The sequence below is a fragment of the Hypomesus transpacificus genome, chromosome 4 (assembly GCF_021917145.1).
Source record: "Hypomesus transpacificus isolate Combined female chromosome 4, fHypTra1, whole genome shotgun sequence".
Lineage (NCBI taxonomy): Eukaryota > Metazoa > Chordata > Actinopteri > Osmeriformes > Osmeridae > Hypomesus > Hypomesus transpacificus.
This window is the reverse complement of record NC_061063.1, coordinates 11,406,743-11,434,578: the sequence shown is the minus strand read 5'-3', so window position 1 is coordinate 11,434,578 and position 27,836 is coordinate 11,406,743. Positions and strand designations below refer to the sequence as shown.

Here is a 27,836-nt window from a genome sequence, read left to right as displayed (position 1 = left end):
TCAAACAAGCTACAACAAAGAACTTTCTACAATGCAAGGTAACGTTATATAAAACTAGCAGTTTTTTTTTCCCCTAACACTGGTGTAGAAGGTAAGAAGGGTCACTGAATGGATCAGCCAGACATTCATGGTAGACTGTTGTTTAGGAAGGAGGACACAGGCATGTAGGAGTGTAGAGTTTAGGGGTAGGTAAAGGTTCAAACATTGCACTATATACACGCACGCACGCGCACACACACACACACAATACATACAATGATCTCTACATACACATCATGCTTTGACTGGACCTCATGTTAGGCTTTTTTCTTTTCCTTCCTTATTACTATAAACAACCACAACATGGCTCAAAACAGGCAAAAAACACAAGTCCTTGTGCTTCATGGAAACGAGTGGGATTCTCTGAGAACCACTTCTGACTACCACTTCTGACTGACATCACAGGAAACTCTTCTAGCATCAAGCTAAAACTCTAGACAGTAACTTAAGCTCCTGTGACTTTGTCCAATCTGGTGTTCTGGACTAGTGTCTCTATAGGAGACGTGTATTGGAAGTCTGTTTGATTTCGCTCAGAACTGTCTCTTTTCAGACAAGCACCATCACTTTTGTTTACAAGGTAAATGAAATCAAGGTCACCCCCCCTGCATCTAACGGTGTTTGTAACTCGCGTGTGACCCGGCTCCACAGTCTAGATACAGATCTAAAGATTTTTGCACAACACAGTTGTGAACCAATCCCCTTGGAGAGCAGGGGGACCACGGCAACAGTCCCCAGCTGTGCCCCGCACATCGCTGGGATCAGGAGAGGAACCTTGCTGCTACTTTAGGTGCACTTGATTCAACTTGCCCTGCTTGCAGAGATGGCAAAGGTGTGCCCTTGGATATTGGTTTCATTGTGCTGGGAAAGATTAATCTAACACACCTGAATGTGTATTAGTACACATTCGACCCAGGAGGAACCGTCCCAATACAAGATATGGGGCTAATGACGTTATAAGGCAGTAAAATAAAAGATTAAAAAAAACACAAAACTATATGTTTGGTCTTTGGTGTTCCCTGAAACAGAGAGATTGCAGTGATTATACAGAGGTTCATCAGGTCACACCGTAACCTATCACTGCTGTGTTCTAGAACAAAACACCACCTACTGGCAGCCAAGATCTCTGGAAACCATGCACATAACACAGCAAGTAAAATTGTAAAAAGTAAAACTCCTTATATTGGTACATACTGGTTCTCTATGAGGAAATGGTAGGCCTGCATATTCATATGCAGTATATTCTCTTCAGGCTGTTATGTTACGTACTGTACACATTATATTTATCCACAGGGTATGGCACCACAAAGTGCAAATAAAAGGAAAAAAAACGATGTTGTCTTTTCTAGAACTTCAATGCGCAAACAAGGCAGTTCGTTAAATAGGTGTGCAAAGGAATCATGCAACAGATCACTGAATGGGTGTGTGTGTGTGGGGGCAGAGAGTGAGTGAGATGCCTGTTCCGGTTACAGGATTGATCCTATATATCTTTAACCAGGTTTCCCAAAAGAGTCTTTTGACACTGGTCAGTCAGTGTCGAGGTTAATTTGTGATTCTTTTTTGTTGTCGAGAACATCAAACAAACTGAGTATTTAGGCAAGATACAGAAAAACATCCATTGATATCGTACACTTTGTGGTACTGTGTGACATCTGCCAAAAATACTGCTCGTTTCAGTTGGGTCCATTTCGTTTTTTTAAACGTTGTCAGGTTCAGTTGTTACACCAGTACCACTTGAACAGACCATCACAGACCGGGCTAGCAACGCCACAGCAAAGTTCACACTGGCTTTATATAAACACAAGCAATCACGTACTGTAGTGGCTTGAGGGGGTTGGTGTTGATGAGGGCTGTTCCTTCGGGGTAATGGACTGGACAGGACTGGCGGAGGGGCGCGTGACGGTCGTAGCCAGGAGGGCGACGGGTGTGATCTTACAGGCAGGCGTGGAAGCAGGGGGCGGGGTTTCGTGTGGGCAGGAGTTCCTTCGTGATGTGCGGGGACGCGGGACTTAGGCTGGTTGGTCCTTCTGCAGGGCGGAGATGTGTAGAGGAGGCGGGGCCCGGCCAGACCACTCCCTCAGTGTGCCGTCCTTGAAGAGCAGGTTGAGGGCAGGCAGGGGCACGCCGCTCTCCGCAGGGGGCTGGCTGAGAGGACCCGACACCCCGCTGTCTGGGTCTGCTGCAGGCTGACTGCCGTCCTGTGGGGGTGGAGGGTAGGGAGAGGGAGAGGGGGAGGGGGGGGGGGAGGGGCGCGTAGGAGGGAAGGGATAATGGGAGGATGGGGGATACACAGTACAAGGTCAGTGTCACTAGTCAGAATACCCCAAAATAAATTCTGTGGTATTCAGATGTTGCTTTAGTGAGAAAATTATCTATTTTAAGTACAAGTGAAAAAAATTTCAGTGTTATTGTGCAATAATATTCTGTTTCAAAGCGGTCAGTTTCTAAGATGGAACTTTAAAGGAAAGCTAAGAAAGCGCTCACCTGGAACGACTGAACAAAACTCAAGACCTTCAGCGACAGCTTCCGGCTGGAGTAAAGTAACTCTTGAAGGCTGAAATCAAAATAAAAAAATAGATATCAAACTTGTAGACAGAATACATTTTTTTGTTTTTGTTTGTGCCATTTCTTTCCTTGACAGAAAGCGGCCAGTCTGAAGTGATTTAGCCACCTGTCTCTGCCACAGAGCTTGTGGGAGGCAATCTTCCGACACACTTTGCGGTTGAGCTCCGAGCTGAAGAGAGGCATCCCAAAACACAACTCCAGAGGGACCCACTCATCCTCGCTGAAAGACCCTGTGTGTGTGTGTGTGTATGAGAAAGAGAGAGAGGGTGAGAAAAATGGAAGCATTAAAGCACTAATTTCCAAAACCGGAAATTCATACAATCACGTAAGAGAATGCTGCGCAAGCCACAGTAAGACTACAGATGAGCCTTCTACCAGGTACAGGCGATCACCCCAGACCATGTGACTCTACCTGACCGAAGACACCTCACCTGAGGACCTACCTTCTGACCCCTTCCCTTTGCCCTCGCCGTTCTCCTCTGTGACCAGCTCAAAAGACTCGGTGCTACCGTTGGTGTCAAAGCCCCCACCAAGGTGAGTGTCACCTGAATACGGGGGGGGGAGGGAGGAGAGAGAGGGGCTAAAGTTAGGTCACAATTTGTGTCAGTGTTTCCAAAACCAGGATTAGACCAAGCCACTCTTTAAAAAAGTATATGTATTTTTATTTTTTTTTAATTCGCATTCACACCGAGATCTCTTTATAGCGGCGGCAGGGGAAAGTTCCATCCCCAAATGGACAATAAAGTTGCATCTCCTTAAATCAAACCTGACAATCCACTGATGCTGCAATTGAGCCCAATCTTTTGTGTTGGCCTCATTCCCTGCTGTATCTCATCTCAACCTGTGCAGCTCTAATGCATTATCAAGCATGTTATCAGTTTGAAAAGTAGCATCTCTATCAGGAGTAGTGGAATTGATCTTTACCGGATTGATCTTCTCCGAGTAAACAGTACGTTTATATCCTAAGAGTTTGATTCTCGTTTATTAGCAAGCAAATGTTTCTTTGCACTCACAAATAAATTAGACAATTGGTGGCGATAGTTATAAAATTTGCTCCATGAATGGGAAAGTGATTAGGACTTGTTGATCCTCAGTTGACAGGTGTGTGTGTGTGTGTGTCACTCTCTCTCTCTGTACCTATGAGCATGCCAATATGAGCAAATGTGTGTTTCAATGCATATATTATTGTGTCTGTGTGTGCGGTCCCCCACCCCTGCAGTCGTTGGCGTCGCTGCCCCTGCGACGGTGCCTGTTGTTGGGGTTGAGCATGGTGACGTAGCCGCACTGGTGCTCCAGGTCCACCTGCTCCCTCAAAGTCAGCAGAGCCTTGTGCACGCACATGTTGGAGGTGGAGTACTCTGCACAGACGAGACACCCAGTTACTCAGACATACGTTTCCCCCACTCACCCAAGTCATCTCCCTTCACTTCTCATGTCGTTTGTTTTGTTTTCGTCTTCCCTCGCCACATTTAAAGGGGTTGGACATCTCTCTCCCTTGAGTTGACATTTGTGAAGCCCTTTGTTTTCGAAAGCGGTGTGCAACAACAAGCTTTTGTGCGCTTCTAAAAAAAGGTCTATACAAATCGAATATACTTTGATGGTACATTTTGTTGGTGACAAGCCAGACAGCCTTGATGAAGTCGATGAACTGAGGAACGACAGATGGGACACACGTGTGTGCAGCCGACCTGCGTCCCAGGCCTGGGAGACAAATCAAGCGCGCCTAGACTTCCGCAGTAAGTATTCAAGTTTGTTATTACTGTTTGGTTAAACCAATAGCCTTATACCTGGGTAGTAATGAACTTAAGTCTGTCTGGGAGTAAAGTTAGCTCTCCTGGGGATTGTTAACTTTGAGTCAGGGCACTGCTAGCACCTTGTGCTGCACAGACAGCCTCAACGGAATCGCCTGAAGAGAATATACAAAAGCGTATAATAGGGGTGGGAATCTTTCGGTACCTCACGATTCAACTCAAATAGATTCTTTGGGTCATGATTCGATTAAAATTTCGATATCCCGATTTTTTTAAATAATTTTTTTGATAATAAAAAAAATCCTCATGGAGAACGTACCTCCTTTCAGGTCGTCTTGGTCGAAGGGGAAGGGAATATGGATGGTGTCTCCGTGCCCCTGTATGCCGTGACCCTAGACACACGGAGAAAATCGACTTCATTGAGGGAGATTAAGATGCAAACATTGGCAAAAAAAGTGCTTCCTTGCATTCAATCCTCCTATATTTGTGTGTGTGTCCGTACCTGGATGAGGACAGCAGAGTGGGTCAGGGCGTCATTAAGCATAGCGAGCACGTTGGAGGTCGAGACCACGCCAGGGTCATGACCCCAGGAAGTGATCAGCAGCCTGTCGTAAACCTACAACACACCGCCTTCTGATTACTAGCCTGATTCCCTAACTGCTCAGCCACCTGACTGTACATACCGCTTACAAGTAAATGGACAAATATTTTAAAACCATCTTAGATCTCAAATCTATGAGCCATGTGTTTGCAAAGTGTAAAACACACACAACCTTTTTTATCAAATTGTAATTCATCCCTTGTACCACACATAGCATCTCTTACAGTGTGTCTGACACAGAGAAAAGGATCTTTGACTGCGGACATCAAACACAAACCTGGAAGATGTCTGGAAGCTTCCGGAGGCGAGAGCCCTTGGACAGCAGCAGAGAGGGCGGGCCCTGGCCAGTCACATGGTACAGGTAGAGTTTGAACCAGATGGAGCCCACCTCAGGGATGGCTGGGCCGATGTGCTGGAGGAACACACACACACACACACATCAATTGCTTAGATAAATAAAACACCAAACACACACCTCCCCAAAAAACACCCTCCCACGTGGGTGTGCGTGCGCACACACACACACACACACACACACACACACAAACACAAACACGTCTGTGGAATGACTTTTGTTGACCCCCGAGGGAGGGGCTGTTGGCTCCAGTATGTTAGTTTGCATCAGAGGAAAGAAAAACCAAAACACAAACAACAGGAGCAGGAGGCACAGCAAGGGAACACCGGAGAGAAGAGAGAATCGTTTTCATGTTTTTGTTTTCAGGTTCCTGAATCTTTCTCTTTTTCTTTCCCTTCAAAGGCTGCCTCCTGATGGGAGGGGCTTGCCTCCCTGTGGGAGGGGCTTGGAGGCTGGCCAGGTGCTGGGGGAGCCCGTGGAGTCTCAGGTGTGTGGAAGAGGAGGGGGTATATCTCAGGCTGTGCATTCACGCAGCGCACATACACACACAACTCAGACACGAAGCAAGTAAACACTCACACGCACACACACACAGAAATTGTAAAGGGATAGGTGCACAAAGCAACCCAACACTCAGCCACACACACTTCGGGGAGCGGGGAAGTAGGGTGGCGTGGGTTTACCTGGGGCGTGCAGCTGCTGATTGGCCGGATTTCGTTGCTGAGCGGCGCCATGGAGACCAGCAGTTTGTAGTTCTTGTTGAGGACTCGGCTGCAGGTTGCCGGGTCCAGACCCAGTAGACTCTCACAGCGAAGCAGGTCTAGGGGAAGGCCTGGAGGAGGGAAACATGACATTCAGATGTTTCGCTTCCACAAACAACAATGGAGAGGGTTGTAACAGGGGGGAGGTTAGGACCCTGATGTGATTTCAGCGTGGAAGTGGTGAACGATTCTAGGTAGCATCTACTTCCTACTAGTTGTTCAAATCCAACCCGGGTTATTCCCTGCATGACCTCCCCTCTCTCTCTCCCTTACATTTTCTGTCTCTCACTTTTTTTTAAAATAAAGTTTGGACTTTTAATACTTTATAATCGTATCACTTTTTCCCTGTTTTCTGTTACCCATGTCCTCATTGCATCACATTACAGGCTGTCCGCAATCAACATCCAGTCTGGTACCAGGGGGAGTGAGTGAGAGCAGAGGCCAAGATAGGTTACCGATGTTGGGCATGTCAGGCCCCTGGTCGAAGGCGAGCTCCTTGTTGTATCGCAGGAAGAGGATGGTGTTCCTGAGGGTCAGCGCGTGGTCAAAGTATCTCTGGGCCTCCCCCTCTGCTGTGCTCTCCACCTGACCGGGAGAGAGAGGGCTTCCTGGTCACACTGTGTGCATGTGCCCGTGTGTGTGTGTGTTGCTGTGTATTGCTTGCATCTTGGTCTGCTGCCTCTGGCAAAGTGACATCCAACATCCACACAGCATGCTTTCCTTCGCAGAGCTACATAAGGCTTCACAGTGCTTCATAAGGCTTCACAGAGCTACATTAGGCTTCAGTGATTCATAAGGGGTCACAGTGCTTCATAAGGCTTCACAGAGCTACATAAGGCTTCAGTGATTCATAAGGGTTCACAGTGCTTCATAAGGCTTCACAGTGCTTCATAAGGACACACCTTCTCCAGCTCAGCCAGGAAGCTGTCCAGGGTCTCGTCCGACAGCTTCCCCACCTCGAACATAGTCACCGCATGGCTCTTTAGGTTCTGAGAAACACACACGGGGGATGGGAGGGGGGGGGTAGGTGTTACAGAGAGGTTGTACCCACAGCATATAATGGATCAAATTATAGCAACAGGACTGTGGTTTCTACCAGCGAAGAAACCAGTACACACACAGACACTTCTCCCTGTAGACACTCACAGGCGACAGGTTGCCCATCATGAGGAAGGCGGTGAGGGTGGAGTCGAACAGGAAGGCGATTCTCTTGGTGGGCGGAGCCGGGGCGCTTAGGCTGCCCACGCTGGCTGTGTCTGTGGCAGAGAGAAAACGACATGTCCCATAATTCCTCTGGCCTGGCCCTCAGGGGGGGCTACCCATGGGGTTCCATTAGGCAGCATGTACTTGGGATTACAGCGTACGCTAACGAGTGACAAAAATTAGGGTTTGCACATGCTCACACGCACACATTTATATCCATGAATTTCACAGCAGTAACCCATTACTAGTATAATCATATACCATATACAGTGACTGTTATAACGTTTAAGATATTATCGACACAACAATAATACATTTAACTGTTAATATTTCACCATCTTGTCCATGTTCAACTTGTTGTAAAGTAGGTGTTGTATTTAAACACCAGGGTGGTGCGGAGGTACCTTGGTCCTCCAGGCTGGTGGTGTCAGTGTCTGTGGCCGAGGAACCCCCCTCCATGACCGGGCTGCCCTGCTCCCATGACAGAAGCATTTTCTGGGGGTCCATGGTTGTCCTAAGACACCCACACAACACAGCATGGTGTTCAGTCTGTCTGCATGGAAGTCCTCTTTCAGATGCAACCAATCTGTTCTAGAAATTTTTGCCATGTCTGATGACACATCAAGAATGTAACGCAACTAGAGGTTGAAGCTCTTAGCTGACTAGGTAGGAAGGACACATAACATATATATATATAGAACATATATATATATATATATATATATATGTGTAAAAATGGCTGGTGTTGGACAGTTTGAGTGGGATGTGTGAGGTAACTGCAGGTGTCTGAAAGGAGAACTGAATGCGGTGATAATGGTGCATTTTTCCTGCAAGTACATAAGTGGAAATATTTGATGCACTCAATGTTTTTTTGTTTTGTTTTTTACTTGGGGATGAACCACACGTAAATGCTTAGTGTCTGGATGCAAGAACCGGCCTTGAGAAAGGATGGATGTACAGATAAACAAACAAAAAATGCATGTGATTATTATTTTATTATTGGCAGATATGCTTTGAAGAAAAAATTGCTGTGGAAATGTCTTAAGCTTTGCTCTCGTCACTGTGCAATGTACCAAGCCCATCTCCTAAGGGGTAAAAGATTGTTAGGCAAGATATGGCCTGACGGTTGGAAACTGCTTGAGGAAAACATTTGTCTATTGCGACAAAATCAAGACCGCCCTGAAATATCTCAACCTGCACGATGTCCTTCAACCACCTTTGTTTCTGCTAACACACATCCTCATGCAACAGACGTGGTCACGCTAGTCGTCGGAAGACACACACGGCTAATCTTGCCCAACTCGGCACTTCCAACTCGGAAAGTGCGACCACTACCAGCTACGCCAACGAAAGCTGGCGCGGGTGGTGTGTATGTATACATACATACTAAAAGGAGTAGGTTTAGCCAAGTCACGTTGGCTACACTCGCCTATAAGAGAGGAAGTCAGAGCTGTACCTCAGAGACTTGGTTAGAGTCTCTCCGCTTGAAATTATAAGACATTCTGATTGTTAAAACCTTTTTAGTCTCTTGGTTCCACCTTCGTCTGAATTCAACAGGTGTAAATTCTTCATCTTCAGATGGAAGTATGTACGCATTCACAAGCAAATCAACCAAAGTATGGTGGAAAAACGTTAAGACGGAGATGAAATAACGGCATATGGTCAAAATGCCTACTTTAGTCTGTTGACTGAGGGGGCACTTTTCCAGGTGGGGTGGAGTAGGTCCGAACTGAACGCATGTCCCTTCTTCAGGGCAAAACCCAGTCGACAGTACATGGACACTGCATTCTGATGGAACAGTAGAAATCACATTAACAGAACATCCAGTCGAAACTTGCTAAATGTCACTTGAAACTGGACAAAGCATTATCAAAGTCTATTAGCGGTGTTAATAGACTTGCAATCCCATGTATCGTTGCTCTTTATTCATGAAGGTGAATGAACCTTTCATTCACAATGCCCGTTATACAAATGCTAATCCAATTTAACCTCAATATTTTTGAGAATTTGAGAAAAGAGAAGGGGACATTTTGAGTGGTATTTTACTAGTCAAAGCAGGTCTGAATGGTCTTAGGAAATTCCTGCTTTGAACGGATCGCTTTGAAAAAGCGTTCAGGAACATTTCTGACACCCAAACGATTCAAGTTAAAAGTACTACCTCGCTGTGTTCAACGTTGCTATTACAGACTAAAAAGAACATTTCACCAAATATTCCTGAAGTACAGCACTTAAATAAACAGGAAGTGACATTCAATGAGGAGAGTGCGTCTCAAACTCTCACTGCCGAGTCCATTTTCCCTGAGGTGGTTCGTTGTCTCCCAGCACAGTGAAAAGAAATGTGGCAAAACTAGGTCGGAGATTGGATTTGACTCAAATGCTTCGACCTCATAGTTGCCTATGTAGTCAGGATGTGAAGCCGTCACCAGTGGCTTTTTTAAACTAATTTTACTGGGGGGGGGGGGGGGGGGGGGGGGGGGGCAGTGTTTAATGAAAGGGGCACATTAGTTCCACTTTTGGCGCTAGCGCATAAAATCATAATAACTTGATCAACTTATTTCATTTTCTTATTCAGTCAGCTCAGGGGGGCCACAGGGGGGGGCAGGGACATTTTTACAGGGGCACTGGCCCCTGTAGGCCCCCGTGTAGAACCGCCACTGGCTGTGGCACCCATGTAATGCTTTGAATGCTCTGTGTGTGTGTGTTTTTCTCATACATGTATATTCCTTTGTACATGATAGAATATCTGTTTGTCATCTGTTTTGTCTTACGTGATAAGACAGCAATTTATACAGAAACTCACTTTCACGCCGCGTGCATTAGCAAACTGCCCCATAAAACTTAATGGGAGTTCTGTTCTAAAACCTTTCCAGACTGCAGTGGAACCCTTTCAAATTGCCTCACTGTTTTGTTGGCATCAATTTAAGAGTCAGATTCGCCACAGATTCAAATAGTGTCACCAAATATTGCAACTTAGGCAACTTCAAACAGGGTTCTGCCTTGATACCCTCTTACCACACCCTGCAAAGAGAACCCACCTTCACTAGACCCAAGTCAATCTCCAGCACGTTTGCAAGCTGCATTGAGACAGAGGGAGAGTGGGAAGGAGAGAGAGAGGGGTAAAGGAAAAAAAAAGGAGGTCAGAAGAAGCTGGTGAGACCGTTGAGACATCACTTTTCTTCTCAAAAAAAGCAAACGATAATACAAATAATTGTTTACAGGTAATGGACCGAAATCAAGCGTATTGTGGAAAACCAAACCCACCTCTGATACGTTTGTCTGCTCGTCAATGGAGACAAATATTTTGTAGAGCAGAGTCTCAAAATAATCACCCTGGACTCTGTTCATCACAAACCCTTCAAGAGGGGGCACTGTAATAGTAGATGACATAAGTATGGAGGGGTTAGGCAATGGGAACAGCAAGACAGAAATGTAGGTTAAAGAAAAAAATATTAAAACATTTTTCAATGGTGTCAGAATGTATTTGGAGCCCTTAACTTTTGGCCAATTTTTGTTTTGTGATTTTTTTGTAATTGGATCAAATTGCCATTTCCCCCCCATTCATCTACACTTACTTATATTTAAAGTGAAAACATCTTTTTAGGAATGTTAGCAAATTTATGGAAAATCAAATACTGATCTCATTTACATAAGCATTCAGACTCTTGTTGTGGCAAATTGTGGTAAGATGCATCTAATTTGCTTCACTTATCCTTGAAACGTGTACAAATGACTGAAGTAGAGCACTGAATAAGTATGTAAATAAATGTTAATATTTTTGACTTTTTCTAAAATCGCAAACATTTCTTTAAAAATGTGTGTAGCTGAATAGTTACAAAAACAACACTTATCTTTTTACAAAGAAAAAATCTACAACACAGTAAATAGTGCTAAAAGGGAAGTTACCATAGGGATCTAAAAGGTATCCACATTTTCTTTACCCTGTTCACAGCCAAATGGATCTGTAATGATCCATTACCTCATTGACAATCATTAAGAACTCAATTACCCATAATCCTTAACCATCAGGGCCCTGGACTGTGCCGTGAAATAAAGATTGCTTTCTATCTAGAACTCTTGGCGGGACATTGATAGAAAACAAGACAGGTGGTATACACACATACACACCTGAGATGCAGCTGTCATCAGATATGGGCACATCTAAGTAGATGTAGCCTCTGTTGTATAGACCTGGGGAACACAGGAGAGAGTCACACTTTGGATGTTTTGAACCGTCAGTCAAAAGGTAATTAACAAAAGAAAAAGTGATCTGTTTGTAATGTACCTAGCTTTATTTCATTTCACAACGGAGCAACAACTTCAAAATGAAAGGTTGAACGCCCAGTACAATGGATTCAACCACTACCTACTGCATCTTTTAAACACAGCTGTAAAATTCCCCTACAAAAAAAGCAATGTTTCATTTGAATGTAAAAAAAAGCAACCTTCCCTTCTCCGAAACTACTTATGTTAGTGATTGCAGCCTGTGGCCTGATATCAGTCTCAATCTCATAAAGCCCAAGCACAGCTGCAGCACCAGTAAATGTAAGGCCAGAGAGACAGCTATTCACTGGAAATTGTTCTTCAATAAACCTCAAGTTTAACAGTACAGCCAGGCAGATACAGATATACACTAATGCTGTTTTTGCAAGAAGGGGAGTTGGGTGGAGGAGACTGCACTTACTAAGAACTACGTTGTACTCCATTGATCCAGCCAGCTGAGGTCCTGAATCGATCATCTTATCGATGGCCTTCCTTTCTGCCGTGGAGCAGATCTGTAATCAAACACAACACACACAGCTGCTGGCATTTTAAGTGTGTGTGTGTGTGTGTGGCAGATGGACAGTGGAGGGAAGAAAAGCACCACGTGAAATCAATCAGAAAGAAGCAGGGACGAAATCTAACCAGTTTGGATAGTCGTAGTGGTGGCACATGGACGTTTGATAGACGAAAAGCAACAACAACTATAAGATGCATGCTCAAGAGTCAGATGGCTGAGCGGTGAGGGAGTCGGGCTAGTAATCCGAAGGTTGCTGGTTCAATTCCCGGCAGTGCCAAATAACGTTGTGTCCTTGGGCAAGGCACTTCACCCTACTTGCCTCGGGGGGAATGTCCCTGTACTTACTGTAAGTCGCTCTGGATAAGAGTGTCTGCTAAATGACTAAATGTAAATCTCAGTGTTGCTTTTGGTACTGTGCAATTGTGCAACAATTGACTTTATGGTTTGTACCAATGCTTTTTTTCCCCTTTATTTTATTTTCCAAAATTAGTTTGTTGAGCTTGAAAACAACACAAGCATGCTGGTAAGCTGCTTCGTCTTCAAGAAGCAAAGCCAATCACAGAAGGCCCCTGGTACGCATCTATCACACCAGAAAACATCTTTGCACATCTCCAAACAGCGCTATCTGCTCTGGGCTGGTCAAAGTGGACTAGGACTGTGACAGTACCCTGATGTCGTCCTCGGTGATGTATCCTGTCTGCGCCACCCACCAGGTTTCCACAGAGATCTCCACAGGCTTGGAGGGAAGTAGGTCTCGAGCCGATTTCCTACGGAAGAATTTCTGATGGGGGAAAACAAAGAGCAGGTGGTGTGGGCGAGGTCATGGGGAAATTAAAATATTATAATATTATATGTATATGACTAGTTTGAGGGCAAACGTTTTACATTTCTAGTGGTTTCTACAACAAAGTTCAAATTCTATAATGGGCATTAAAGGTTTGATGGAAAATATGTACATATCAAATGTGTCCATTTAGTACACGTCTCATGAGTTCATTCAAGTAAATAATTTATTTTATTGTTGAACCTCTGTATAATCCTTGTGTCTAGAGGAAGTCATGAAATACAGTACAGGAAACAGAAGGTGAGTTGTTGACAAATGTCATTCTTACTTTGGAGGACCTGCACTGGTTCATCAGGTCAATGTACTGGTTTCTTCCTATGCCCATCAGCCTTAGACCTGAGGTGGGAAGGGAACACGAGTTCAACCTCATTTCAATCGACGCCTCAACAGTTGTAGTCATTACAGAATAGTTTCTCTGATGGTTAACTTAGATCAGAAGAAGTTCGAAATTGTTAGTCTTGATTTAACAGAAGGAACTCTTTGGTGTCTCCACAAACTTCTGTTTCAAGTTTTGTCAACTTCCTGCAAGTTGTGATATATTCTACCTTAGTCACACATTACTTTTGACTGATTTGACCATTTTGCAGCAGCAAATGGCAGAGGGAGATATCCTGATTAGTGTCGGCCTACCCAGACTCTGCTAAGCAAAAGGTAAATTGGAAAATAATTGCTTTTCCTGAAACGTCCACAACTGGAAGAGTCTGATGCACATCTAAACCCTGCCCCCACCCACTCACTAAACCACCCTCCATTCCCTGTCCTTGGGTACCTGCGGCGTGATAATGTGTGCGCCGTGGTGAAAACTAGGCAGGGAATCTGCAATCAAGGTTCGAGATTCAAAGAGAAGTTCAAAATAGTGATGTCCATTGCTGCCCCTAATCCAGGTGTGAGTGAGTTGCAAAAAGACCACTGCAGCTTCAGTCTTTCCAGAGATCAGAGCAGAGAAACCCTCCGATCCCAGGTTTGGCTGCCTGATGGCGGCTTTCTGTCAGGCAGGTACAGGGGACAGATCTCTATCTGCCCACTGTCAAAACCTAGTTAATCTGACGGCTATAAATTAAATAACCCTGCAAAACTCCCGCGTTTGAAATTGCTGTTTTTCGACAGTGACTTGGGTCAGTTCAAAGCAAAATGTTGGCTAACTACTACTGTAAATATGAGACACATATGTTATATATGCACAGGGTTAATCAGATAAAGATAATTGGTCAACGAGAGACTTACAGTCAGCAGCAGTGAAGTTAGGCAGGGAGTCGTAACTTTTCTCGCTGTTCATTATGTCCTACAAGTGGGAAGCAATCATAAAAAATAAAATTAAAAATACATTAAACCAATTTCCCTTCTTGTGCTACAATTTCATTAGCTTTGATTAATTGTGAACAGAAAGTCGCAGAGCTCATTTCCAACTTCCCATTTTCACCAAGCACATAAAAGGGATTATCAAAGTATGTCATATCCCTCCTTCAGTCATGTAGATGGTTTGGCAAAATGTGACTTTGCGAGCGAGAAGGCAAATTTCTACATTTTTCCACACAGAACAAAAATCATGTGGTTTTGTGTTCAGAGCAGCATGACAATGAAAACAGATTCTGAATGTTTAATCAGTCCGTTATTCACTTGAAATACAACAATCGCAAAATCAACCTCAAAGGCTGCAATGGAACTAACAAACCTTCCAATGAGTCACAATCTAGACCTTGGAACTCATTACTAATGCGTTTACCATTTAAGATATGACAGTGGGTCTGACTAAACAACACTCCTTATGTATTCAGTTACAGTACACAAAAGGCACACACACAAACACGGAGAACTTGGATAGACAAAGTCCACCCAGTTGTCACATGACATGAGCTGAGGTGGTCGGTCGAGAGTAACAATGATTTCCAGCCACTTGTTAGCGGGGGGATGGTAGACATTAAATTATAATGCTAAAAACAACCGCATAGTGAACACAAGTGAATAATATTTAGAGCAAAACCTTTTGCCCACCCGATACTATAGGTTCAATTCTGCCAAAAAGGCCTTTTCGTTACACCAATGTTTTTACTAATAGTCTTTTTCCTGGGGCTAAAAAGATTGTGTTGACTAAGCAGCCTAGCCCTGAAACCATTTTTTCCACACCTGCTTTGTGCCAGCAGCACTTGGCACAGCTTGTGAGTGGCAGTCATTTTTTTTAAGACAAAAAAAACATCATATGCACAAGGGGGAAAAAAGCACAAACAAATAAGGAGATTAAAAATGTAAATGACAACCCATGCCAGATTGATTTTCTCCATAATATTGATTATCTCCATAATGTTGATTATCTCCATGATGTTGTGCATGATCCTCCATGATGTCAGTTTCAATTCAACCGTCACAATCTCTATTACATTTTTAGCACAAGGCAGTCGCAGGTCTGGCATCGTACCTCCATGATTCCTATGTAGTAGGAGAAGGGAGTGATCCTCAGGCCTTTCACCATGATGTCAGACAGATGGTAGGGGTACAGCATCAGGTGATCCCTGCTGTACTTGAGTAGTTCCTCGTAATACTTTCTTTCATCCTTCCTCACGTGTCGCACTGCACAGACAGGGACACATCCAAGGGGGAAATAAGTCAGTTAAAGAAGGAAAATGTACAGGGAGGGTACAAATGGGGAGTCAGGTGGCTGAGCGGTTAGGGAATCGGGCTGGTAATCAGAAGGTTGCCAGTTCAATTCCTGGCAGTGAAAAAAATTGACGTTGTGTATTTGGGCGAGGCACTTCACCCTACTTGCCTCGGAGGAATGTCCCTGTACTTACTGTAAGTCGCTCTGGATAAGAGAGTCTGCTACATGACTAAATGTAAATGAATTAGCTAACCAATTATCTGATCAAAAGATGCATCGAGACCCTGCAACTCAATTTGGGACTTCACATATTGCATTTTTGATGACAGCTATAATGCAACTAGATATAAATGCATAAAGACATGGCATTTACATGTGACATCATGCATGTACAACATTACAAGTCATGAATGTGGATATTATTTATCTGTTAATTAAGTTGGTATAGTGCAGCTTTGTGTTCAACATAACCAACATGGTAGGCTATAAGACAATATTTTGTTCTGACATCAATTAATTAGTGGAAGCAATGAGGAGAGCTGATATATAGGATGCTCACCTAGGTTATTGCGGAATCGTAGTTGATTCCGAATACTGTACAGCAAAACATGCTTCTCATATTCTCGCTGCGAATTTCCCAGGCTCTGTAAAACAAGACAAGATACTGCAATGGACAGAGATAATACAAAAGGACACTTGAGTGCCGCATTTACTATTACTTACTAGCTTGACATTGACAGTGTGCAGTCAAGCACTGGCATGCACCCGCCTCCAGTTAAACACGACATCTTGGCATAATAGCTCGGTGGTGGTGGGATCAGGTGGGATTTACACAAGGAAAGCTAGAGGCTATAGCTAGCTTGCAGCAACACCTTTAGCTTGTCACTATCAAAGAAAATACTACCAATATTCCTTCGCTATTATAGCTAGTTCACGTAAATACAATTGGTATGCATACGGTATCATCGTATCACTCGTCGAGTCATGTGATGAGATTAGCTTCAGCTAGCATAGCTAATGTACTAGTGCTTTGAAGATGGTCCGTTGTGGCTTTCGACTGAATGACAAACTCAGTGCCAATGCAGGTGCATATGGTAACACAAACGGCGCTTGTGGGGACGCTTACTTCTCACCGTATAAATGCGGATTCCATGAATGACAAATCGCTCAAGCGATGACTTACCTGTTTGACATTTGCTGGTAGCTTGTTCCACGGATAATTCTGCCTAATGTGAAATTCCACGTCAGTGTTCATTGCTTCTGGAATCGGGACTCACAATAACAGCAACGGGCTTCTGGGCAAGTCCAAGATGACTATACCCCCCGACACTTAACAAATGAACAAAATAACTTTGAAGTTGGCGATGTTTGCAATCTGTATAGGTTTCCTTTTCAGTAAATGTCCACTTCCTTGTTGTATTTTCGTGCCACCGTTCGTCACGCTTTTAGTTATGGTCGTCACTTCCGTCCGAGGCGTGACCAATGAGGTGTTGCAAACGGAGGGGGGTCGTTAACGATCTACCCATTGCGATGACGCGTTGATTGATTTGATTAATGGATGCTTAATACACACACATTCTGTATCACAAGTGTACCCCAGTTTGCTGTCCGTTTGTAGTAAACTTGTGACACAAAATGAACATGTCTACATGTCCTTGAATGGGTCTTTGAATGTGTTTTTAATAGCACTTAACTTACCCTAAACTTGCAATGTCAGTTGTGTAGTTTTTGTTGCTAAATACATCTGGTACTGACATCATTTCCGATATTCCAGAAAAAAACATATAAACTCATTATTCAAATACAATGGTAGAGGGAAATACGTCCAATGTGCCGTCCAATCATACTTCTTAAAGATGAACACTAATATCCCTTTGCAATATTTTAATGCAATTGAATTTTATTACATTTTTGTAGTGTGTTTAAAAGTGTACAAGTATAAAGGGTTTTCACCAACGCGTCATCTGACCGGAAGTCGCCATCTTGGAGGCACTCCGCATCACAACAAAGCACTGGCACGGAAGTATATCCCGAACGTCATCAAGGAAAATGGTGAATTATTGCCGTGTTTCAGGTTGTACAAATAGGACAGATCGTGAAAAACATTTGGTATATTATCAACTTCCAAAAGTTATTAAAAACCAGGGAAAGGAATGCCAGAGATTGTCAGAGGAAAGGAGGCGCTTGTGGTTGGCAAAGCTCAACCAAGATCTACGAGGGAAAAATCTGGACAACATACGGATTTGTTCGGCACATTTCTTGTCAGGTATTGTGAAATGTTTATTTCAGCGGCTCAAAACAAATTTTCTATTGTAATGATAATATTTGTAATAGTCAATAGTAAAAACAATTACGGCTTTTATTGTTTTTACTGTGCGCTTATTTTACTATAAAGCTGACTTTGACATAATATAATTCATATCAAACTACTGCATGTGTATGGGTTCGGCGAGAAAACCAGGTAGTTAACAATATCGGGATATCCAACTGAAGGCAGAATCACCGGGTCGTCACGGATCCAAGTAGCGTTAGAGGGAGCTAACTGGTAGGGATCTGCACCGCCAATAAATCCTAATTTCTCAAAATATCGACCCTTTTCTTGTGGTCCAAGTCCTTCCCTATATACCTTTGGATCTTGGATGCATTTTGATGACCATTTCGGTCGTTTAGACATGGCTACAGTTGTACCAAAGAGTATAGAATATACGTTCTTTGGTTGTACTCCGTTCAGTTGTTTAAGCCGAGTGCCTCCAATATGGCCGCGCATCCGGGTTACCACCCAGAACGTGACATCGGTGAAAACCCTCCATATAAAGTGTAATTTGAATTCGGCCAAATCCACAGGTTCGTCATAGAGAAGCTGTTGTGCGTACATGTAACGTACCAGTAAATTAGGCTGTCACTGGGTAACCAGAATAAACAGTATAGAGTTACCCTTCAACAGTTGACCAAACCAAAACTGTATGCCCAGACGAATGACGGGGCCTAACCAGCAGACGTCTTACTCATGTAAGACATGTCTTGCTGTGTTATTCAATCTATCCCGCTGCATCTCTGGTTCCACCATGTATGCAGTTAAACAAACATGACGGTAACTCATCTCATCTCCTCCGGAAAAGAGCGCTTAAGGAGGGGTGGGTTGCCAGATCAGTGGTTTGCACTCTGGAGTTATGTTGGAAGATATAGCAGGACTTTTTGTTAAATTACTGTTATTGGAAATAGCTTCAAACACTGTACCCTCTAAGACATTCTTCTAAGCACGTGTGAGGTGAGGAAATGTATTGATGTAAATACAGTATATATATATAAATCTTTATTTCAGACGCCAAGTTCCATATAAAATAACAGACATAGAGCTATAAAAAAGAGAAAAACAAAAACAGTAAGGAAGTTAGGTATAACTAGGTCTACCTATAAGAGATTCTGGCCTCAGAGAGCCCTCCCTCCCTCACCTACCACCTCCGCCCAGGCCCACCACCGTTTCAGCCCTCCACAGGCTCACCTCGGGGCAAACCGAGGTAACTGGTTCTGGAGGCTTCAGCTGTTGCCCTGCCTCAGGATGGGCCATCAGCGCCAGCCTATATTTACCCACTTCCTGGATTGCACAAACTGAGGCTGGGTGGCAACTGGGGGGGGGGCGGTAGGGCAGAGGCGTGTGGAGTAGGAGTGTTGAGGGGGGGGTAAGGGTCGAGTGTAGCGGCAGAATCAAACGCCATCCTGGGTGGGCTTTCAGGGGCTGAACCAGCACCCCACAGTCTTCCTGCCATAGTAAACATAGAGCTGTGATGGATTTGCCCTGGAAGTGCGCTATCAAATGGGGGAAAGGGGACGGGGGGGTCTGTCACATGAGAACCCAGGACAGGAGGAGTGTGTCCCGGTAGCTATTCTTAGCAGCAGGAATGTGCACAGTGGCCTCATGGCAAACATTGAACTGTAGACCTCACAGTACCTTTCTCTCTTCACACACTGCGCACTACCTAGCATGTCATCTCATTAGCTTCGTAAAAGTTTCGCCTCGCTGGTTTTTCGCGCAATGTTTTGGCTTTTCGGGGTTCTTTGAGTGTTTTCTGATTCCAGACAGACTTGTGGGAGATTGTGGATGTCATCACTTGACAGTTGAGAGGTAAGTAGACCCATTCAAACCTTTGGCAGTTATGAGTTATCAGTCGTAAGTAATTGGGGACTTTAGTCATAACTAGTCTTTGATTAAGTTCTAATGAGTTTATTATGGCATTGTTGGTTTTAGTGAAGGTTACTAAATTGGTCAAAGACACTGTTATGCTCCTCTTAGGTGGGCTCTTGATGCGTTGATCCAGCCTCATGCTGTAACCATATTTCTAAGGGTCATTGTAGTACCAGCTATGTACAGCACCCAGCAATGACTTTGTCTCAGCGCCAAGAAGAAATGCATCTTTATGGCTGTCATTAATTACGGTAATCATCATAAACATTTCAAATGGAATGGAATTTTTGATGTCATATTTAAGCGGACTCAATAAAAACATTGAAAGTTACCAGCATGTATCCAAGAATCATAAAAAAACAGTCAAATGCTGAACAATGCGCAAAAGTTTGGATGTTTATTAATGTATTCTAGAACAGTCCCTAACAAGCCTGGATGAATTCCAGACTGTGTTCCACAAAGTCTGGGGAATACCACCACTGGTGGGGTGTCACTCATGAACAACAGCAGTTAATAATAAAGAATAATGATTATGTGCCAAATATAACTCTGGCTGGGTGGACCCCATGTTTACCAGTAGCTGTCTCGGGGGTGATTAGAAGACTTAGTGTTGATAATAGCCCTATGAAATGCCCCTGGTCTAAGCGCCAGGGCTGTCAAGGGCAAACCCACTGAGAGGGAAAAAAAAGAGAGAGAGAAAAAGAGAGAGAGAAACAGCTGGGATTGTGACACATCAACTTCCGATAAAGTCAGCCTTGATGAAGACTGAGATTGAGATGTGGCTGAATCCTATATGGAATGCATTAAGATGATTTAGGGAGACGGAGTGGAAATAGAAAACCGTGTCGGTAGCTCTGACATTTCCCATGAAGAGTTGGTGTTTAATTGGGAAAGGTTTGCCATTGTGACTCTTCTGTGACTAGGACAGGAAATGACTACAATTTTATATATTTTAGGGCAAAGGCCCATGGATTCCTTTCTTTCCTTCCTTTCTTTCAATGTGGGAGAATATAGGCCAGAGAGATTTTGCGAAGAAAGTTTGAGCTCAGTTGATCTAAAACGTCTGCGGGATTTTATAAAGTATTGCAACGTTGTACCTGTCAATTTAATATGTTCACCCTCTTAACAATCCTCACATGAATCCTTTCTCTCTTTGCTTGTCTCTCTGTCTCCTTCGATCCGATAACACATATAGAATGGCCTGCACATCGCACGAGGTCTTCCCATTCAAAGACCCCGAGCTTTCGAGCCACCTGCTCACCCAGCTGAACGTCCTCCGTCTGGAGAGGATGTTCACGGATGTTCTTCTGTGCAGCGAGCACCAGGAGATCCCCTGCCACCGAAACGTCCTGGTCTCCAGCAGTCCCTACTTCCGGGCCATGTTCTGCAGCAACTTCCTAGAGAGCAGCCAGACCCGCGTCGACCTGAAGGGCGTTTCCCCCGACGTGCTGAGCGGCATTGTCGATTACGTCTACACGGGCGCCATCACCATCACCATGGAGATCGTGCTGCCACTGATGCAGGCGGCGTCCATGCTGCATTACGGACGTCTCTTCGAGGCCTGCTCGACGTTCCTCCAGGAGCAGCTGAGCCCGGAGAACTGCCTGAGCATGGTGCGTCTGTCTGAGATCCTTCACTGCGCCAGCCTGAAGGAGAAGGCCAAGGAAATGGCCGTGCGGAGTTTCTCGGACGTCGCGGCTTCGGAAGACTTCTGCGAGCTTTCCCTGCCCGAGCTCATGTGCTACCTTGAGGACGACCGACTGTGCGCCGAGGAGGAGCAGGTCTTCGAGACTCTCTTGGCCTGGATCCACCATGACCCGTTCTCGCGGCGAGGCGCCATCCACGACCTCTTCAAGAAGGTGCGCCTGCGACACATCCACCCAACCTACCTGTTCCAGTTCATCGCCAACGACCCTCTCGTGCAGTCCTCCACCCTTTGCACAGAGATCATCGACTCGGTCCGGCGCCTCATGCTCTCCGTCAGCGCCAAGTGTGGCCGCGAGCTCAAGCCGCTGTGGACCACGCCACGCCGCTACACCTGCCGGGAGACTCTCGTGGTCGTCGGCGGGCGCAAAAACAACGAGCAAACGTCTCGGGAGGCCCTGCTCTACGACGAACGGACCCAGCGGTGGCAGTGGTTGGCCAAGCTGCCGTTGCGACTCTACAAGGCGGCCTACGTCTGCATCCACAGCATCCTCTACGTTGTCGGAGGGCTCAGCCTCAGCATGGCGTCCGGAGACAGCTCCGTCAGTTCCACCGTCTACACCCTCTCCCTGAAGACCAACCAATGGCGGACGGCCGAGCCCATGTTGGAGCCTCGCTACGCCCACCAGAGTGTCTCCTACTTGCACTTTATCTTCGTTCTAGGGGGCATCGGGCCGGACAAACAGATCTCCAACTCAGTGGAGAGGTACAACAGCATGTTTAACCAATGGGAGGCCATGGCACCCCTGCCCACGGCAGTACTCCACCCGGCTGTAGCAGCTAACGACCAGAGGATCTACGTATTCGGAGGAGAGGACGCCATGCAGAATCCTGTCCGACTGATACAGGTTAGAGAAGTTCTGTGGATGTGTTTCGTGTGGGTGTGTTTTCAGTGTGTACAGTACGTTATGGGCCAATGGGTACTCTATAAGCTTTGATGGCAACTGATATAAGGTTGTGGGTTTTTCTTTGTTCAGGTGTATCACATCTCTCGTAACTTGTGGTCTCGACTGGAGACCAGGACGGTGAAGAATGTGTGTGCACCTGCTGCTGTCATCGAAGACAAGATATACATCATAGGAGGTGAGTCTAGATGGTGATCCTTGTATGTCATGCTGTATGAGTTAATGACTCTATCTACATGAAAAAGAAAAAAAACAACCTTAATCTATTGATTTCAGCTTCAGTTTAATTGTTTTTGTTGGATTTTGTTTTCCCTTTTCAGGATACACTCGGCGAATGATAGCCTATGACACCAAAGCCAACAAGTTTGTGAAATGTGAGAACCTGAAGGAGCGAAGAATGCATCACAGCGCCACGGTTATCAACAACAAGATCTATGTGACTGGTGGACGTTTCCTCAACAGTCAAGATGTCATCGAGGACTCTGACTGCTTTGAGTGTTACGACCCAAAGACAGATCTTTGGACCTCGAGGGGGACACTTCCCTACAAGCTGTTCGACCACGGCTCCCTACCCTTGGTTTGTGTCTCAAATAGGCCAAACCCACCCTGACCCCTACCTCCTCCTTGGGCCCCTGCCCATTTATAACACTACCCCACCTACAAACCCCTCAACCCTGACCCCCATGCCAAAGTTATTGACCTCTCCCAAGCCAGGACGGCAAACCATCTCAAATTGGCGGCGTTCCGTCACGGTTCAGTGATGTCGTTGGTGGTATGTTAGGTTAACTGTCATGCAAAGCTAGCAGGCATGCTAGGGCTACAAGGCATGGTAGGCTAGCTAGCATCTGCAGTGTTCTAAATCAAAGAAGACCTCAGGTGGCGAACAGAGGTGTCACACTAGCCTTGGGAGTAAACTAAGGACCCCACAAAGAACAGGCAAAGGACACCAAAGACTTACGCAACACACAGCTGTCCAGACTCAAGCTTGATCCAAAACTATCCACAAGCAGATGGCTGTATTCCTTAGTCAACCTTACAATTATGGATCAATGCCCTGTAATTATTTAGCGGCCTACTGTTGTTGGATTTTACGATTTTTCCCTTGTTCCAATTACCACAATAAGGCTGAGGCTTTCAGCCGTGTCAATAGCCACTTTATAGAGAAATTACATTCCTCCTAAACCCTGCTAAAACTTCTAACAATTTACTGAAAAATGGTCAACACTTGGATATGTTTACCCCAAGTCCTGAGAGAAATGTAAAAAATGTGTTGTGTGTAATATTGTTCTTTTCTTGTAGGTGTCTTGACTATTTATTGAAATTAAATAACATTACCAATACATTGCAATCAGCTGAGAAATGCATGGTGTGTCTGTGTTTTCATTAAGAGGTGTTTTGTAATGGGTAGGCCTAAACATTTTAAAGAAAATATATTTTGAGACCTCTTATATTCTGTGGGGCTCAAGTTGCAAAACAATTACAAAAGCAATATAAGTAACCTGTATGGCAAACATGCTCTCTCTTTTTATTTCATCATATTACCAACTTGTAACTCCTGTAGTGAACATGATACAGCTGTTTTTTCAAAACCGTAAGGCCACTCAATGTTCTACAGTTGCCATATGCTGCTATAGGTGTACTACTTTACAGAAAGTATGGCTTCAATATACAGTATTTTAGAAAAATACTTCCAGGTTAAGGCAGCTCACTTAAACTGTTCACAATTCAAAAATTCTAAAAAACGCCCATTTAAAAATGGACTTACCTTACCTTTAGTGAGAATAATAAATATCGGAAGCATGCATCTGTGGAGAACGTGTATGGTTATAAAATACACCTTTTACTGCCATGTTGAGAATACGAATAACTATTTTACTGATATAATTAATGCTACCCTCTTTAACTAATACTACACCTGTTGCACAGTCACTTGTCACTTACAACCGTTGTCACGGGAACCGCAAGTCGTGTGGTGAGTAGCTTCCTTGTGTTTCACGTCTCCATTTAGCATATCGGTTTCCGTCTACTTCTACGAAACGTTATGTTTATCTTTATTTACTAAATGTGTTAAATTGTTCATATTCATTATTCTTTGTGTTTTATAAAAGAATTAAGTCTTATTTCTATGTGGCTATTATTAAAGAGCATTTTTTGCTAAATGAAACCTTTTTCTGATTGTGTCTTTGGACAGTTCAGTATTAAACCTTGCAATCTTTGCCATGATGAGTAGCTAGGTTAAGTAGGCCTAACTGAGTTTCACATAGAGGATTGTCTTTGTAGGTCTCTAAAGCAGGTCAAGTCACATTCTGCAGGGACAGTTAGAACGCTGTCAACACACAGGTCACGGACATATCTGGTTACAAAACCACAAAGGTCCATTTATCAGTGAATCTGAAGTTTCCGATCTGTTGCACAACATTAAAAACCACGAAACATTGGAAACAAAGTTACATTATATTAATCAGGGGGATGCGGTTTTCGTTTTGCGCTTTCTGACAAATACATTTTCTAAAAAGGATCGACCACTTCACAGTCGTTGTGCATTTAGCAGTTTGACATGGAATATTTCTTCTATGAAGTGTTTGGCCACATGCTTCACAACAGTGTTTTGCATTGGCCCCATGAGAATGTGCTGGTGAATGGTAACCCTAGAAGCTCCATCCCTTTCTTGTTTTTGAATCACCAGCGTAGCAACCAAGCGGAGCTAAAGAATGAACCATTAACATATTTTCCAGTCATTTGTCTCCCACCCCAAACTGTTGTTGTTCGGTAAGTCTACGCACGTCCTAAACATGCCCTGTTAGTGAACGGCCTAACCAAGTCCACTGACATCAGTCACCTGTTTCTTGTTTGGTTTTGTTGGCCAGTACAGTATTACCCCCGTTGACAAGAACATGCGATCAAATTTTTATTGAGGTATTGCTAAATGCACAGCCTCTTTACTGACGTGTGTCTGTCCACCATGGAACCCTGAAGGTCACCCTGAGGGGAGGCAGAACCAGGCTATTTGGGGCCTTGTCTGTGCTAACCCCGGGTGTAGCATTACAGTGATGATAGCTCACACACATACACACACACACACACACTTACACACACATACTCTAAAGCCTCAATAATAGAAACTCCATTCCCAAACGACCCTTCTAATGGGGATTGGCCATGGATCCATAAATACAAGGGTTATCATTAGAACAGCTCTCTGGTAGGGATGCATTTGAATATTGTCATACCAATTAGCATTAACACATCATGTGATGATTATTGGATATTTTTGATCATTTGTGTACTTTAATAGCATGGTTTACTCTGTTGATTTACCATGAGTTGAAGATACCTCAATACATTTCTAGAATTGACTGTCAATTACTGTATATATGTGCTGTCAAAAGTTTGTTGTTGTTGTGGTGCGCTGCAATCTACATTTACATTTAGTCATTTAGCAGACGCTCTTATCCAGAGCGACTTACAGTAAGTACAGGGACATTCCCCCGAGGTAAGTAGGGTGAAGTGCCTTGTCCAAGGACACAACGTCATTTTGCACGGCGGGGAATCAATCCGGCAACATTCCCTAACCACTCAGCCACCTGACTCCCAAATCTAAAAACATCAAATTAAATTCTAGTTTAAACAACCACTGCGATCTTCAAAGAGTGAAACACTCTGTTTTGTTCGGGGGGGGGGGGGGGGGGGGGGGGGGGGGGCTGGTTTGTTATGAGAGAACCCAGTGCCCCCCCTGTAATTCCAGCCTTGTGTAAGTGTGTCAGACAGGGGGATTACAGAGGGTTTACACCTGTATAACTGGCCCAACTCTGGGTCATTAGGAAGTGACAGGTGCTGAAAACCTGTCACTCCAGGAACTGGACTTGGTTAACAGTTTTTTGTTTTTTTCATTTGACATGTTCTGATTAGGGTGTTTTCTCAAGTTCTAGTTAAGTGAAAAGCCTACAATCACTTTACCGAGCCTAAAATAATTTTTCGTCTAAATATTTTCAGCACTACATTTCAGCAAACATCTCGTATGCCAACTTAATGCTCACCCGAGTAGCATCGGTTTGAATCTGATCTGCCCAGGTTTGGTCCTGGATCATCTTCTGTCCTCTAAGTGTCCACTACAGTCCTCATCTGACATCTTTTAAATAATAAGCTTGTTAAGTTGAATAAAATCAGTTCCAACAGGAGGGTTGCTCTCCAGAGAGTTTGAGTTGGAAAGCCTAGCAAACTTCCCAGCACTTAACACATGGCGCCATCTAGTGGAAGAAATCATTTGATACAAATTCAAGAATGACCAGCAGGTGGAGCTGACTGCATTTGAGAAAAAATCTCACAGTATTGAGAACCGAGTATTATCAAGTGTTCCTCCATGTCCTAGTTGGTCGACTTTTCCATGGTCATTTTTTGTGTGTAAATCTGGTACATGAGTCTAACATGAGATGCATTGGGAGTCAGATGGCTGAGCGGTGAGGGAGTCGGGCTAGTAATCAGAAGGTTGCCGGATCGATTCCCCGCCGTGCCAAAATGACGTTGTGTCCTTGGGCAAGGCACTTCACCCTACTTGCCTCGGGGGGAATGTCCCTGTACTTACTGTAAGTCGCTCTGGATAAGAGCGTATGCTAAATGACTAAATGTAAATGCATTGAATACTTGAAAGGGTAGAATGTTTTTTACACAGACTCTGAAGTTCAAGTTCTATATTTGTGAAACAATGTAATTTTATCATTAGAAAAATATCAACAGATGTACCTAATCAATGGAATAATGAAAAATCATTTGAAAGAATTCAATCATTTCATTGTTTGAAAGAATTGGATCATTTTATTGTCATTCGTTCATAAAAAAAAAAAAATACATGGATATAATTCACACCATTTCTGCCTTACTGGTATCAAAACAAACAAGGTCAGACAAAATATAAAATATGACATCATGATCTTCAAACTGGTCCGTTTTGTTCTGGTCAATGTGGACATTGTTCATAGTACCACGGGAATCACCAAGCAATCAAATTATAGAAAATAAAACTGTAAGGTTGTGTGTTTTTATATTAAGTAAGGAAGTGTGCATGCACAGTGTCTGTGCATCAGTCAAATTTTTTGTCTGAGAGACACAGTAAAAAATCAAGGCAAAAACACTCTGGAAACCCCACAATACCCTGTTACCTACATTCAATCAGTGTGGTGTGGAATTCTAAACCCATCTCCAGATTGTGTACACACAATCAACCCTTGTCCCAGAGGAACCCTAGAAATTTGCACTGTGAAACAAACATATACATGAAGACATTTAATTAATTAAGACAGGAACTTGACAAACAATTTGATCACTCCAGAAAGTGTTATTCCAGATATATAGCTGAGTCAATAACTTAATAAGACCAATACATAATAAAATAATTTTGAAGAATGTCAATAATAGAAACTATGACAATATTAGAATACACAATAAATAATAACAATAATTATAATAATAATAATGACAGTGATTGAGTATTAGAAATAATTCTCTATTTTTGAAGGATTTGGATGTACAGCATTTACAAGGACACAGTCAAAACCACTGTG

General features: G+C 43.9%; 2 protein-coding genes across 3 annotated transcripts; one reads left to right on the top strand and one right to left on the bottom strand.

Annotated features, from left to right (window-relative positions):
* Nucleotides 1–558: 558 nt before the first annotated feature.
* fam91a1 (family with sequence similarity 91 member A1) lies at nt 559–16,949 on the bottom strand. Of its 2 annotated transcripts, none has more exons than XM_047019273.1 (24): nt 16,670–16,949; nt 16,046–16,130; nt 15,307–15,458; nt 14,118–14,175; nt 13,162–13,229; nt 12,717–12,830; nt 11,954–12,044; nt 11,398–11,460; nt 10,534–10,640; nt 10,308–10,346; nt 8,948–9,060; nt 7,677–7,786; nt 7,216–7,325; nt 6,972–7,058; nt 6,525–6,654; nt 5,992–6,140; nt 5,231–5,365; nt 4,855–4,968; nt 4,672–4,744; nt 3,813–3,959; nt 3,033–3,146; nt 2,708–2,831; nt 2,521–2,590; nt 559–2,234 (listed from the first exon to the last, which is right to left on the bottom strand). In XM_047019273.1, exons 1-24 carry the CDS (start codon nt 16,739–16,741, stop codon nt 2,046–2,048), a joined length of 2,514 nt encoding a protein of 837 aa, XP_046875229.1. In that variant the 5' UTR covers nt 16,742–16,949; the 3' UTR covers nt 559–2,045. The 2 variants fall into 2 exon arrangements, with proteins under 2 accessions (XP_046875229.1, XP_046875230.1); XM_047019274.1 differs by having other exon boundaries at nt 3,045–3,146.
* A 2,279-nt stretch (nt 16,950–19,228) lies between these two features.
* klhl38a (kelch-like family member 38a) lies at nt 19,229–24,404 on the top strand. Its single transcript, XM_047019307.1, has 4 exons — nt 19,229–19,609; nt 20,865–22,221; nt 22,351–22,456; nt 22,599–24,404. Exons 1-4 carry the CDS (start codon nt 19,386–19,388, stop codon nt 22,886–22,888), a joined length of 1,977 nt encoding a protein of 658 aa, XP_046875263.1. The 5' UTR covers nt 19,229–19,385; the 3' UTR covers nt 22,889–24,404.
* The last annotated feature ends 3,432 nt before the right edge of the window (nt 24,405–27,836 follow it).